The following is a 15,739-nucleotide window of genomic DNA, read 5'->3' as shown; positions in this document are numbered from 1 at the left end:
TTTGTCTGTTTGTTCTTCTGGTGAGGAGGAAGACATTCAATATGCTCCTGCTACTGAAGATGAACTGGAAGGCTTCACCTGAGATGTGTGCATGATTCAGCTCTAGCTTTTTAAGGTTTGAGGAAACTTTAATTAGTAAGCAGATATAATACATTTTTGAGCTACATATCCTAGTTTCATTCAAAGAAGAAAAGATGCTTCCATTTTATTTTTTATAGCTGTGTAAAACAGGAAGAAGTAATTGAAAAATTTGTGTAAGCTATTATAGCTTTATTTTTTTAATAAAAATCAGCTTTCAGAAGCTGTAAGAATACTATGTCATGTCATGTGTGTTGTTTTGATTTTTTTCACCTGTTACTGTTTTTGGCTCTCACCTCTTCTGGACCAAATTAGCACAGGAACTTCCTAGATCATCAAAGTGTCAAACAATGCAAATGAAATGTAAATGAAGTAATAGGATTTCAACATATGTGTGTTCAGAAAGAAAAGCAGCTGAAACTGCTGCTAAGATATTTCATCTGAGATACTTATGACTAAGATCTCAGAGTATTGATACTGCCATTCAAATTATTGATTAAAAAATTGAAATACTGTGTCTGTCTTTGAGGAAATACAGGTATTGTAAGGGAGATGTATAAGTTGAAACAGTTTTGGCAAAAGAAGGAACTGCTGCAAACTGGTCATGAATAAATCTGGGGCTCAGGTAGAAGAATGTTCTAACCAGCAGGATTCAAGCACAATCTCTCTCTGAATGTTGAGGAGCAGAAAGATTCAACTGACCTTATGTGGTGGTTGGTTAAATGTGTGAAAAGGATTACTCTTGGTTATCTTCTGTAATGGGGGTAAACGTTACTTGATGACCCACGAGTTCCCCCTCATTCTTGCTGCTCCTGACTCTTGTCTGTGAGGAGAATGTTGTGATTTCATATTTACTTTCCACATGCCCTCATTATATTGTGTGTTAAGCATAAGACTTTTAAAAATACAAGGTGTTGAAATCTGAATATAGTAATGCCTTGTAGGAATGGCCTGATACTGCAGAGCTAATGCAGAAACTAGGTAAAATGTATCATGGAATTTCTCATGAGTGAACCTTTGCCCCAGATACACAGCTGTTGGTGTGCATCAGATTACCTACTTATGCAATGCTGTAGATACCTTCTGTTTGCATTGTCACATGCTTCTGCAGCTAAATTTTGGACTAGTACAGATTTTTATCTCACGATAACAAACCGCTAAGTAGTTGGCACAGTTTATTAACATAAAGAGAATTAATTTTTTTAAATATATAAGTAGAGTCTTTGATTTATGCTAGACGTTTAACAATATGTGATGCATCTTGATGCTTTCTGTATTGGTTCTGTGGGACTTAAAACTAGATTTTACAGTGTTATTTTTGACTTACTGCTGTGTAGCAATGCAGTAGAATAGTTCTAGTTTTGCCACAGTTATAGATTCAACTGATGCAATGGGTATGTTGCATACCTACTGAAAAGAGAGAAATCAGCTCACTGGCTTTATCAGACAATTTTAATTTAGAAGTGCATTTTTTTGCATTGTGAGAGCATTTCTACAACATATCTGGTGTCTTTACTCCTCATAGTAAATGGCACAGTTTTGACTAACTGCCTGAGGTGTGGGTGGGATGGATTTTACTTTCCCCTCCTTGCTTTCCTGTCTTTTCATAATTCAGGGACACTTATTCAGGTCATCAATGAAATGCTGGACTTCCAGTTTAAAACAAATCAACAGAAAACCTCAAACACTGTTCCCTCCACCCCTCCCCCCAAAGAAACCCCAACAAAAACCACCAAAAAACCCCACAAACAAACAAAAAAACCCCAAACATACCAAGCAAAAAAAAACAAACCAAAAAAAAACCAAAAACAAACAAAGCAAATGAAAAAACCCCCCAACCTCCACAATTTTCTGCCGATTTTCCCTCAAGTCTATGGAAAACTTACCTACACAAACACTTTTCTTTCACAGCCCCTGGTTGTAGTTCTGGGCAGGCTCTGTTAATTTCGGTGGCCTCTGAATCCTCTTACTCTGTATTCCCAGAGGCAGCAAACCCCAGGAGCAGCTGCAGTCTGTGTGCACATTTCCATTAGCACCACACTCAGTGGCTCCAGGAAGGATGAAGTGTATAGGTACCTATTGAGATATGAATTTCATATAGATATGGAGAAGAACTGATGGTGGGTCAGTGGTGCATTTTGATTTGGAACATACTGATAGTAGCAAGAGATACAATGGATACATTTTAAAATAATCACTGGAATACTGAGGTGTTTCTACTCTCACTCCAGTTGTGCAAAAGTTATATGAATTTCAGTGTGACTTGTTAGAAACTTTTTGAGACTTTAATTTCTGATTGGTCAACCAGTCAAGATGGTTGTTGAATTTTTGCAAGTAATTCCAACAGAGAACTGGTATTAGAAGTTGAGAAGAAAACCAAGCTGTTTTTCTGCATAACTGAAATATCTGGTTTTGTTGTCTGATCTTGGGCTCTTTATTTGTGCTGAAGAAAACTGCTGGTGTTCTAAAAGCAAAGTTCCTTTCTTTCTGCAGCAGTCCATTTGGCTCCCAACAAAATGAAAGGAACTTAGATTCACAGAGAGAATCAACTAAAAAAAAAGTGTCCTGGTATTTCTGTTCGCTTTATAAATGCGAGCATTATGTGTAGCTATCCCAAGAATTATGCCGAGTTGAAGAAACTTCATAGCTGTTTTCTACAGTACTTATTCTTTGTGAATTACTTGGTTATAACTCTTTAAAATGTTTAGATGAAAAGTGAAATGTCTTGGCAGTCATTTATGAATAACTCTCAGCTGTTAGTGCTTACTTTAACACTTCTGTTGCTGGGCTTGTGTTTGATAGGAGGATGGAACACTTCTTGCCTCTTTTAAAGATGAAATCTGCACTATGGCTTTCAAACAAATGTTGGTGCAGGTAGAGTGGAGCAGGTTTTATGCCCTTAGTGCAAAATAGTGGAAAATGGCTTATACTTAGCTACAGGCTGGTTCTGTATTGCGTAGTCCAACCGTGCTGCTTTTAAAATGAAACTTCCTGCTTGCATAGTTCAGGTACATCTGAGGAGGAGACTTACTGTTCCAGTGGGACAGGTAATTAAAGTTCTCAGTAGCTTTATTAAAGATTTGTGTAAATCACTAATGGGATTGCAGCCTGAGCTCCACTGCATTGCAATGTTGCACAGTGTGGATGAGACAGCTTTCACATAAATATTTACCTTGTACTTTCCCAAGTGTTTGAGTTGCAGGTTAGTCCATAATATATTTTTTCTTCTTAAAATAAAGCCTGTTTTAAACACACTTGTTTTGAATTCTTCCCATTTCAGGGAACTCTCCTGTACCTGCATAGCATGATAAACCTCAAATTAGACTTAATTTCACTGTCTTTGTGCAGATTGCATAGCATGGGAAAAAATTAGACCTTACAACAGATAACAGCTACATCATTGGAGTTTATGCATTATGCCTGCCTTGTCCATGGGGAACTGGGAGGAGAAACTGATGATTCAATTTCTTGGCATACAGCAATGAAGTGAAATAACTGTTCTAAACGTCTGACATTTAAGGATTGGTTTGGGCAGGGAGAGCATATTAAAAATTGGAGAATTTAGACTTTCAAATTATTCAGCCAGCTGATGCTGAGACACTTAGGGTAAGAAAAAAAGACTAAGCCTCTTTCAGCCTGAAGATGAGTAACTTAATTGTGATCTGTGATCACATGAGTAAGGACAGTGTGAGAAGTAGTTCCTATGCTTATTAAAGTATTTGTCCCAAGTTGTTTAATTTTAGGTTCACTGGCAGAAAAATTAGCTATGCTTATGATATTTATGGTTTCAAGTTTGTAACAACACTAACTTGGGATGCCCTAGTTGGTAGAATCATTTTTCTAGCAAGTCCGCCTGGTTCTCCCTGAGAAGCAGGAAGGTGACTGTGTGACTGCTATTTTAGAAGTGTGTCTTAGATGTTAATCATATACTCAGTACTTTTAATTTAATTTTTCTAAGAAACATTGCTAGCTCCCTTCATCTGCAGTGCCTGTGCATAGATTTTGTATTCTCAATTCTTATTGTTTCATAAAGTTACCTGGCTTACTATTTAGAATGTATGCATATATAAGTGGAACAGGTAGACCAGCTTGATTCAGGTACTGTCTTCTGCTGGCTGTTCTCTATAGTCATTTTCTTCTGCTATTAACAAAATGAAGACTTTGGAGGACCGAGGCCAGCTGTGGCAAGCTGAGAAGCAAATAGTGGCATTTCTTCTATAATTATGGGATAGACTAACACATATACCAGCAAAGGAAGTCTGCACTGAAAGGACAGGTCTGTCAGTGGTAAACACTGAACATAAGCCAGCTCACTTTTGGCTGCTATATGCAAGTGTTGCAGTCCAACAGAGCTGCTGGTTCTGGTGGGTTGGGGTCTGGAGGCCTCCAGCATAATGGGAGCTCTGTATTGCTCCTCTCCAGACACAGCCTTGTGACAGTGGAAATTCTGACTGAGCTTGGAAAGGCAATTGTAGATGTTACACAGTGGGAATATGACTTGAGAAATCTCCTTCTCCTGTTTGTTTTGTTGATTCTTCTTCCTCCTCATCTCCTTAATTCTTAGCAGAATTGGAGCCAATTGGGTGAAATACAATTTCATTTCATTTCTTACCCATTGGGTGAAATGCAGTAAATGTGCTCTATCAAGAGGTGGTGACTGAAGAGTAAAATGATTTCCTGGGAAAAATGTTTTCATTTTATGAAAGCCTGCTTCTTCAGACAAGAGTATTTTGAGGTTTTCCTTATTCTTTTTCCTAACTGAGGCTTTATGAAGGCTTAACCTAGAGATGTGTTTAAAGCATGTGAATTGGGCATGACTCCCAGTTCTCAGGAATAGATACTTCTACTGTGACTGCACTGAATTGTCATTCAGCAAATGATTTAAGTGATTTGTCTATCCTGTCTATTTTTAGTGATGTTCTCTTTTTTCCTCCCTAACCCCTTGTTCTTAGCATTCCCATGGTTTGGAATGGATATCGGTGGAACATTGGTTAAACTGGTCTACTTTGAACCTAAAGACATTACTGCCGAGGAGGAGCAGGAGGAGGTGGAAAACCTGAAAAGCATTAGGAAATACTTGACCTCCAACACAGCTTATGGTAAAACTGGCATTCGTGATGTGCACCTGGAACTGAAAAATTTGACTATGTGTGGACGCAAAGGAAACCTGCACTTCATCCGCTTCCCCAGCTGTGCCATGCACAGGTTCATACAGATGGGCAGTGAAAAGAACTTCTCCAGTTTGCACACTACGCTCTGTGCCACGGGAGGTGGCGCTTACAAGTTTGAGGAAGACTTTAGAACGGTAGGTGAGCAGTTCACATGGATTCAGTGGGAGGTACTTTGGAAAAACATTGAGAGCCCATCTGTTAAAACTTGCTGGGAAGATAACTTTTTTTTTAGTCCATCCTAACTGATTAGGAGCAACAGAATCAATTCACATTTGTAAATTGGTGACATTGCTGAGAACATGGAGTGGGGAGGGAAGGGTATTCTACTTGCTGGCTGTTCTACTGAAGTGTTGCTGTGCAGGATGTTTTTAGTAAAGAAGGAGTTTTTTTAGACTATGGCTGTGATGATTAGATGCTTCATAATCAACTGAGGGTATGTTATGACAACCTAGAAGCCTGACACTACAGGTACTTGTAAACTGGTTATCTATTGGAAACCAGATATGAAGCCATACAGGCTGGAGATTTCATTCTGGTTCCCTTCCCTTTGTATTAACCTTCAAACAGACTGAAGTCAAGAGTCTGGAAGACTCTTGGAGCATGGGGGAGAGACAGTGCGTGGGAGCATAATAATACCAGCAAGGTTTTGATTTCAATTCTGTGAGTATGCCATTTAAAGAAAGGCAATTCATGAGATGAGTAGGTCTCAGATCCCCAAAGATTTTAAAATAGCCTTTGCAGGGAACTCCAGAAGCTGATGTAAATGAAGTTTTGCACTAGTGTACTCTTCCAAAATTGGTTGTGGTGCAGAAGATCAAAGAACTGTTGTACAAACCATGTTGAAGAGAAAAAGCATTCAGGCAGTTGTCTGTTGTGCATCTGTCTGTATTGGGACGTATCTTCATTTATTTTCTGTGAAAAAGTGGCTAATCTGATTGTCCCAGAACAGAATCACCAAGACTAATGTGAATGATTTACTTGACTGGTGGGTCTGGCACTTGTGTCCCTAACTTTTGACCTGATCTTGAGGGAGAGGGATGGCCACTGGGTATGGCAGGTGACAGCTGCTTTTCTGTCTCTGCTTCCATCCAAGGAGCTCTCATACTGAATCACCAGCTGCTCTTTACTGCAGTCCTTGGCTCTGTGTGCTTCATATTTACCTCCCAGGCTTTGTCCCTGCTGTACAAGAGGGGTTTTTCTCTGTAAATACCTTATCATCAATATCCTCACATACCATATGACCGGGATTCTAAGTTGGATAAAGAATGCTGTAAGAGCTCAACATGAATTCCAACTGTTAGGCTGTTTTGCAGTCACTTTCAGTGAATATTAGACTGTTTCCATGTCCAAAGAAGGATTATCAAGTTTCTGAATTGGTGTAGTAGTCCACTACTAGTGCAGGATTTCTTGTTGTTTAGGCTGACTGCAAGTCCCTTACAAGTCAGAGCCCACTGATGATTAAGTCCTCAAAAACGTGCCATGTGTTGTTTAGGGATGTTGGCACCACAGTAGGAGGTGAGTCTTAGTTCTAGTCAGTGTGGCCTCAGTTGCGGTGTGTTTGAGTATCTTATGTCCTGGGAATGGTTCAGGCCACATTCTTTAGTGACAATGGGAGGTCACTTGAGGACTTTTTGAAGAGGCTGACTATCTCCTTGGAATGGTCAGTCTCTCCAAATTCATTCTTCCTGCATCATGTAATAACAGCTACAGTTGCTTAGTAAGGAAGTTCATGTTCCTTGCTCCCACAGTTGTGGAACTGAACTGGAAGTTACCTGATGGCTCACAGAGCTGAACATTTCTCTCTGTAGCTTTGGCCTTACAGGCTGTAAATATGCAATCCACAGTGAGGGATCAGTCTCATCTCAGCTGCAATATAGTCAATAGAGCAGGGGAAGCCATGGCTGGAGGAGCTGGGGCTGTTTTGCCAACTATTGAACACAAATACGAGGCCACATAGCAAATAACTGGTTGACTTAGGCATGAAATTCCACACCTCTGCAGTGTTGTTAACATCCTGTGTGCTACAACATTTGTAGGTAGTTTAAGACAAACCCTATAAAGGCTGGCTGGGGAGTCTGGCATAAAGCTATCAGTGAAATACACTTAGACTAAAGTGAGTGCTTTGGACACCTCTTCCAGCTATCCAGTTCCTATTCCAGCTTCCTTTACAGCAAGTGTTTCTTGGCTCAAACTGTAATATCCTTGGAGAATTACAGAAGCAGAATATTATCCATTACATGGAGGTTTGCTTGCTTAATCTCTCTCAAAGGGCAGCATGTTCTGGGTACTGGCACTTAAATTGTCACACTTCATTAGCCATGGTAACAGCAGCTGGCTATCAGTGTGTTCTGCTGTGTATAAATTGACACTGGACAACAGCTTCAGGACTGCTCTGTCAAAGTTATGAAATACCTGTTTCAAGTATTTGACCACTAATTCACCTCTAGAAGTAGAGAATATGTGCCAAGTCTAAATCTTGCTACTTCAGGTTTCAGTGTTATAAAATGCCTTATATGCTATTTGCTACTTAGAAACAGTGTGGAAAAACTAAGGTATGTTTTTTAATTTAAAAATCTGGATAAATGTTAGTAAATTCATTTGATCTAGCTAACATACTTTTGTTCTGGCCCTTTATTTTCCTTTGTATATGCTTTTAAGTTACTTGTCTATTCACAGTATTTCTCAATGTGACTGTAAGATTGCATAGATTTAGGACAAAAGATCCAATACATTGCAAAACAATGTTCAAATCCCAAGGAAGGAAGCCTTCTAAGGTCATAGAAGCTTTTTCTCCTTAAAATAGAGAGGCAAATACCCTGTTGTTACTTGTCTGTGTTCCTTTGTCTGGTTTTGAATCCCTAAATGAGTTAAATATGTTTGATCTAGACATCTCTGTTGCTTTTGTGTATTAAAAAATAACATACAATGGTGAGACATATTCTGTTCACCTTAAGACTGTTTATTTTTCTATAAAAAGGCAACTAAATCTACAAAGCTACCTAGGTTTAGCTGTCTCACCTCCCTCATGTGATCTGCAGTGTTGGAGAGGTGGATACCTGAGGAAGTCTCCATGGTCTGCTTGCTGATTGCTGGAAGTATGTGGGATCTCTTGTCAGCCAGTAGCTTGGCAAATCATGAGACTCATTCTGAACATCTGAGTGCTTACCCTAGAAGTAGGAAAATTGACTCTATTCATTAAACTAGACCACAGAAATAATTTTACCAACCATATGGTTATACTTAATGTTCATTGAAGAGAGCATCAGTAAGTAATTCACCAAAAGGAGGACTGTTTCCAGCCTAGAGGGTTTTTTCTTGCATTTTTGTTCTTTTTTTACCTCCTCTCTGAATGACTCTGAATGGTCTTTATAGCTGGCAGTCTTTATTTTCAGGTAACAGTGGTGTTAAGGCATGGATGAATCTGCAGCCTAATTCTGATAATCCTCCTTTCCCCAGCTGTGTCACTTCACATATCCTGTAAATGCTCAATTAACCACTTCTGGGAAAGTAAGGAGTACTTACTTGTTTGTGAGATGAATCTCTCTGTGCTCTGTGACTCCTCCATGATAGTGCAGACACATGACTTGCACAGGAGTTTGCTGTTAATGTAATGAGGAATAAATTTCTAGGCTGCCACTCAGTTTTGTAAAGCAACTCAATGTAAAGGATGGGCAGGATGAGGGGAGGAAGGACTTCTCAGACTTTTGATTAAAACCTGCTCTGTTATAAAATTTCTGTTGATTGCAGTGGCTCAAAGGTGGGATCTTTGTATTCCTTTCCTTAACAGACACCTGCAGAACCTGACTTGTATTAATAGAAATTTTATTGCTGTCTTCAGTGGGAGCAGCATCTGTGCTGAAAACACCCAGTCACTTAATCAAGAACATTTAGGACAGGGGAAGGAAATCTCTTTACCAACACAGACTCAAACTCAGGCCTTGACCTTCCCATAAAGGAAAATGATTTAAAAGTGAGTTTGGCTCACTTGAGCTGGATAGTGATTTTCTTGTGCCAGTTATTAGCTAATTCAAAGGCTTGACTTTGTGCTATGAGCTGAATGTCTGAAGATGACTTACAGACTGTGTTAATCTTAAAACAAATAAATAAAATCACTGTCCTGTGTTGTAGGATGAGTAAGCTGTGTAACTCTTTCACAGTTAGTATGAGACTCAAAAATCTTCTTGCTGAGGAGGCTGGAGGCAGCTGCTCAGGCTGTAGGGGCTGGGCTGGAGTTGAAAGAGGCATCCAGAGAATGGGTAAAGTAACCTCTTCAGAGGGAATGGGAGAAACAATGTGCATCTCTTTCTGCCAAGAGAGAGGAGAGATCCTTAGGGCTCCTGTGCCAGGGGGCAGAGCTCTGCACAGGATTCCTGATGAGTGCCTTTTTCGCCCAAAGCTGATACAGAGTGAATCTTCTGCCTCAGTGCATGTTGGAATTGCAGTTTTTTTGCATTAGGCTTTGTCTTGTTTGAATATATTTTCAGCTCCATAAAGTAGCATGGTTGGGGTTTGAAGTGAAGATAATCAAAATATAAAGAAAGCAAAGTCTATATGAAAGTAGAAGAGATGGAAGGAAAAGCTAGTTTGTAAGCTATTCTAAGAAATAAAAACTGGAGCAATGCCCAGCAGACATAAAAGCCACAGTGACATAGTAAACGAGGCTGTTGTAATTGATAATTAAAAACTTGCCAAATGCTATGTTCCTAACAGGTTTTTTACAGAAAAAAAATCATATTTCTCATTGAAAGTCTAAGCAAAAAATGAACTTGCAACTGCATCTGGGTTCAGATTTTGCTGTGTTCACCAGAATACAGTACAAGTGGGTGAAATGTTCCATGAGCTGGAGCTTCATTGAAAATATGTCTGCACACCAATTGTGATACATTAGACTTCAACCCCAGAGCAAGTATGTCATGGCTGCTCTCAACTCACTTCTAGAGCACTGGGCTGTTTCATGTTCACCTTGCTAAAGTGGATATATTTGCTCACCCATAATAAGAAACAAATGGGACCCAAGTCTTTGACATATGTGCTTCCATATTTGAAAGCACAGACAAGCTGGTACCATGTTTTTTCTTTTTATACTGCTTGATACTTGAATAGAGATATAATTTTCCTATTGTTATGCTATTACACTATTTAAAAAACAAACAAGGCAAACAACAAAGAAATCCAAATCTAAATTGGATCAGGTAACACAATTTCCCAGCACTTCTTGCAAGAGTACAAGAGATGGTCTTTGATTTTTCTTGGAATAGCATCTGTGCACAGTAGCAACAGACCTTTTGTATCCTAAATCAGCTGTGTTTCAGGAGTGTGATGCTAAGGTCATGGGGGAAATGTTGGCTATTTTCTCTTGGTGTGTGGCACCTGCTTGTAAGCATGGTTGAAGCCCTACGTCACTCGTTTTGATGGTCCTGAAGAGTTTCTTGAGGTCTAAAGTGTTTTGTTCCCTAGCCCAGTATTTAAAAAGCAGTCTTAAAAAGGAGATATCTAGTCTGGCTATAATGCAGAAAAATTATTCTTTTAAAAAATGTCTGTGTGGTTCCTCTGTAATCATCATAAATTTTCCCTGCAGGGTCCTGTATACTACTTTGTGCTGCAGTTGTTCTTCTCATAGCACAGCTTTCTGACATAACCTCTAGAGAGGCACTGTGCTAAATATAGTTACAGGAGTGCAGAGTAGGGTAAGTTGACCATTTTGCTGTCTGCCCTTCTTGGCAGGAATTGTAAAGGGCTGGAAAATACCTGCAAATGCATTTTGTAAACATTGTAGGAAAAGCATCCAGTTAAAATGTGCTTCTAGACACATCTTCCATTTTAGTTATGCATATTTGCACATAAACTTTGGTTCATCTAAGGAGAGGTTTGAACAGCTGAAAGTTGAGGGTGAGTAGAGTGTGGTAGGTCAGGTTATGGCAGCAGGAAGAAATATTTGCCTACTTGTAAATTAGTTACAATGGTTACAGGTGCCTCTATTCTGAGTGCACTTTTGGTGCTTTGAGACATTGTGAGCAAATATACAGTTGTGAATGCAGGGAAAGGGACAGAATTGTGACCATGGCTCAGTTGTGGCTTCTTGTACAAGACTGGGTTACTACATTTCTTGAAACTTTGCCCTAATTTCTGTTTAGAAATAAGAACAGTGTTGGCTCAGTAAGCTGTTTGGAGCCTTGGGTGTCTGGTGGCTGCAGAGCTTTTGATTCTCTGAAGAAAGGTGGATTGACATAGAATACTGATGCCTGTGTTGATTATTCCAAAAATCAAAACCAGACTGTTCAATGACACAGGAAAATAGTTTTTCAGTCTGCTATGAATATCATACATAAAAGAAAGCAGTAATAGGACTTCTCTGCTTACAGTATATCAACTGTTAAATATAGCACAGAGCTATAAAAAGCAGAGCAAATTTTAGTGTGTCTTTTATACACGGAGGGCTGGACCTAATAAAAGCTAATATGTGTAGTGCTTGAGAAAGATGCTGATTAGTTTCTCTTGTTCTGTCCTTACAGAGTTGGTGAGGTGACTGGAGAGTTTGTAGAATTGAGGGGTTTATCTGTGGTTTTGTACTGGTGTCAGAAGTGTTCTGCTCTGACTTGTATTACTTGTTTGTGTCTTGCAAGGTCTCTGGCTAGTGCTTACCTGTGTGTAAAAGTGTAGCCTGGATCAGACAAAAGCAGTTTGTGGCTGGGTATTTGGGTTACATTAGAGTAGGAGTTTGGACAGTAGGGGCCATAAACCTGCTGACGACTCATCTGTACAACAGCTCCTGGTTCACTGCACATTTGTGATTGTGTTAGATCATGTTTGCTCATGCTGCATCCAACTTACACACCAAGGTGAGGATACTGACACTGTACAACACATAACCTAAGGAAAGATCATAGGTAGTACAGAATATTTCCTTGTGTCATCCAGGTATGTGCAATGTTTGTTGAACTGAATAAATCCTGTAAGGAGGGATGACTTAGGGGATTCCATGCTGTGTTCATTGTGATAAACCGTGCATGAAGGCTTTATTATGTTGATACCTTGCATCGTACCTTGTCTTGTGTCTATCTTGGAGCTTTTAATCTTGGTCTAATAGTTAGTTAGAAATTGATTAAATCCAAGATATTTGCAAAGTACCCTTAAGAATTTTGTAACATTTCTTGAAAAACTTTTTCTCGTAAATTATGCTTATTCTATTTGCTAGCTAAATGGTTCATATCTTTTATGCTACATGTCTATAATTTTAATTTGTGTACCAATGTGGTAACCAAAAAAAAAAAAAAAAATGAGGGGATTGCAGAAGTTGCAGGAGGAAAGACAGAAACAAGAGGGAATTTCCACCTCTCTTGCTTGTCTTATGAATAACTGGATCTATATTGAGGTCTTTGAGACTGCTGGTTTGGGGTCTTTTTGGTCTTATTTCTTTTCCCTGGTTACAGGATTTGAGGAGTGGCAAGTAAAACAAGAGGACAGACCCAAAGAGTGGGATGGCTTTCACTTAGGGCAAGCTAGAGCTGGGTACAAGTAGAGCAAAGTCTTAACAGGGGAGATTTAAATAGCTTGAAAGAATGTAACCTATTGACCATGCCTGTTCCACAGAAATATCTCCCCTCTTTATAGTGACTTAATATAGCTTCCAGAATTAAAAATAGCACATAGTTACCCATGTAAATCTTCTCCATTAGTTGTTATGAAAACATCCTGCAGTATGCAAATGCTGAAGAACCAGCTGTGTACTAACTCCATTATACTCTGCTGCTTTTTTTTTTTTTTTTTTTTGATAGAAAGTAGAGTAGTCATGACCTGCTTTGCATGCATGAGGATGAAAATGACCTCAGGATTTGGATGGGCACCTTTACAAAGTTTTTTTGCCCTCTCCTCTGCCTAACAATGAAAAGGAGTGTTTCTACAGTTGGTCAATGTATACTATTTTGAGAAAGGGATGTTATTTATAATTCTAGTAAATATGATGCTGTGGCAAGTAGACATGTCTGTTGAAGTACAGTCATGGTGACCTGCGAGATCTCAGAGGGAATGTCTTTTGTCAACTTTTGTTACTGGTTATCTGCCTTCTCTGTAAGTTATAGTCTGCTGACAATATTTTTGTTTGGATTTTTATATGTTCTTTCACCAAACATAGGAGTTATGGCTCTATGTTTCATGTGGCATTTTAAAGTGCTCATTGTAATTTAAAAATTAATCAGAATAACTGGTGATATGTACGGAAAAAAATCCACTGTATATTTAATGCATATTTACATAATATGAGCATCTTAATTCTATTGAAAATTTCATTAAACTGCTGGGAAATGTGGTTGGATGGTGAGCTAAAGCACTTTGCATCCTGAGGAATGCTGCTGTGTAGGCATATGTCAGATACTGCTCAAAAGCTGCAGAGCACAGCTCCTCTTGGGCTGGGAATGAGGGGGAAGACTTTTATTGCATCAGAATACAAAGGAGGAGAAATACTTTCTGCTTGCAGAGCCCAGAATGTCTCAAAGGCAAAGGAAGTAGATGGCCTTACTGTGTAGCACATCATGGTTTTGGGAGGTACCTGTCATCAGCCAGACAGTGAATTTTTATTTCAGACTTCATGCTTAGATCTTTGTACTGCTTAAATAGCATAATGTGTTACTATTAAAGGGATCAAAGTGTTCCAGTGGAACCTTTTGTCCTTCTCAGTGTTGTGTTATGCTAGAAAATGTGTGTTTCTTAATTTCTTGTTATTCTTTTACAGATGGCTGATCTACAGCTCTATAAACTGGATGAATTGGACTGTTTGATCCAGGGCCTCCTTTATGTTGATTCTGTTGGTTTCAATGGCCAACCAGAGTGCTATTATTTTGAAAATCCTACAGATCCTGAACAGTGCCAGAAAAAGCCTTACTGCCTTGATAATCCATATCCTATGCTGCTGGTTAACATAGGCTCAGGGGTCAGCATCCTAGCTGTGTATTCTAAGGACAATTATAAAAGAGTTACAGGATCCAGGTAAATTCACTTTTGTTGTTTTTTAATTGGTTTTTTTTTTTCCTTCACAACTGAACAGGTGGAATTAGAGAATGTGATTGGTAGCTACAGCTCCAAATTGTGCATGTATTCCTATTCCTTTTAAAAGCCTACCAGTAGCAAGGCTGAAAATATCCTAGGATACCTTCAGAGAGAGAATCTGTGTCAGGGAAATCATTGATCTGTTTAACTTTACACCTGCCTTAGCCTCTTGTTGGTGTTCTTACCTATTTCCCATCTCTTACTGTGAATTGCCAAAATAAAACTGTCCCAGCAAATGAGTCTTCTCTCCCCTGCATTCTGTTTTTCGGTGCATGATACAAAGTTTCTCCTGTAAAATGCACATGATGTGATTACATATCTTCTATTGCCTTACCTAGGGCATACCCTTGCCACAATGGTAGCCATGAGCCATTTCTCTATCTGCAGTATGGATGGATACAAGTTCAGTGGGAGGCATTGGATTTCTTGCAGTTCTGGGTCTTTTTCAAGCACAGAGATTTTGTATCTCTGGTAGACATGCTTCTAATCCTTTCCACTGTGGAAGGAAAAACGTGTCTGCCAGGTGTTGTTGACTTGTTATAGGTGATGAAATCAATGCTGTCTTGTGGCTGGTGTGCAGAGCTTTCTACTGTTCAAATACTGAGTATACTACAGCTCTGTGAGTTGTGTTCTGAAAAACCCAATAATCAAGAGCATGGACTAAACAGTGACCTATGTGACCTCCTGTGCTTTTTTCCTGAAGTGCAAGTGTGGTGTCTCACTGATCCCCTTGTTTTCAGTGGCTCCAGTCTCTGTGACTGCAGGCACTGAAAATAAGCTTTGTCAGTGGCCAAGAAAGAATGAGGAAGGATGTAGAGATTACTAAGTTGAAGTTCGTGTCTGTAAGACTGAAAAGTTCAAAGTAGAGCTTTAATGGGTTAGCAACATGTTATGCAGTTAAATAATCCCTGCTAATTTTATGTAGTCAGTAAATATTGTACTGAGCCTTTATAAAATATTCAAGTGAGTGCTCCTTGCTCAGAGTTCTTTCAGGGAAAGAACATTCAGGGCTGATGCTGGGCTTGCTTTGAAAAGGAGCCAACCAGAATGCTTTCTGCCATTGGCTAGGGGAACAAGGTCTGTCTTGGCTGCCAGCCCTCATAGATTTACCTTTGTTCACTGTTCATTCTTTCTTCAGTCATTTGAGTGCTCTGCTGGTTAATTATTCTTGTGCAGAAAACTTGTTAGAGTGCTACAAATAGCCAAGTGGTATCTGAGGTATTGGATTGTTCCTTATTCTTAGCTAACCCTTTAGTACAATTCTCCTATTCAAGGATTAAAGACTCAAGGCTAGTTCAGTTAAGACCACACTTGTGTTAAATAGGAGCTCATTGCAGAGTGTCTGTGTTCCCTCCTCGAGGGAAGGGTTCTGAGATGCAGCTGGCCCCTGTGTGCAGCATGTTGTCAGTGGCACTCTGAAGGGCTGTGGTGAAAGCTGGGCTGAAGGG

The 15,739-nt window shown here is 39.4% G+C and overlaps 1 protein-coding gene across 6 annotated transcripts in view; it reads left to right on the top strand.

The window, feature by feature from the left end:
• The window catches only part of PANK1 (pantothenate kinase 1), a 35,747-nt gene that overhangs the window by 11,574 nt on the left and 8,434 nt on the right, over positions 1-15,739 (top strand). For all 6 annotated transcript variants that reach the window (XM_074544976.1, XM_074544977.1, XM_074544978.1 and 3 more), the window contains 2 exons: positions 5,031-5,383; positions 13,978-14,231. In XM_074544976.1, coding sequence (XP_074401077.1) covers positions 5,031-5,383; positions 13,978-14,231 — 607 coding nt within the window. The remainder of the gene's footprint in view (positions 1-5,030; positions 5,384-13,977; positions 14,232-15,739) is intronic.

The sequence above is a fragment of the Zonotrichia albicollis genome, chromosome 7 (genome assembly GCF_047830755.1).
Source record: "Zonotrichia albicollis isolate bZonAlb1 chromosome 7, bZonAlb1.hap1, whole genome shotgun sequence".
In the NCBI taxonomy this organism is placed as follows: Eukaryota; Metazoa; Chordata; class Aves; order Passeriformes; family Passerellidae; genus Zonotrichia; species Zonotrichia albicollis.
This window is presented reverse-complemented; position numbering and strand designations above follow the sequence as displayed.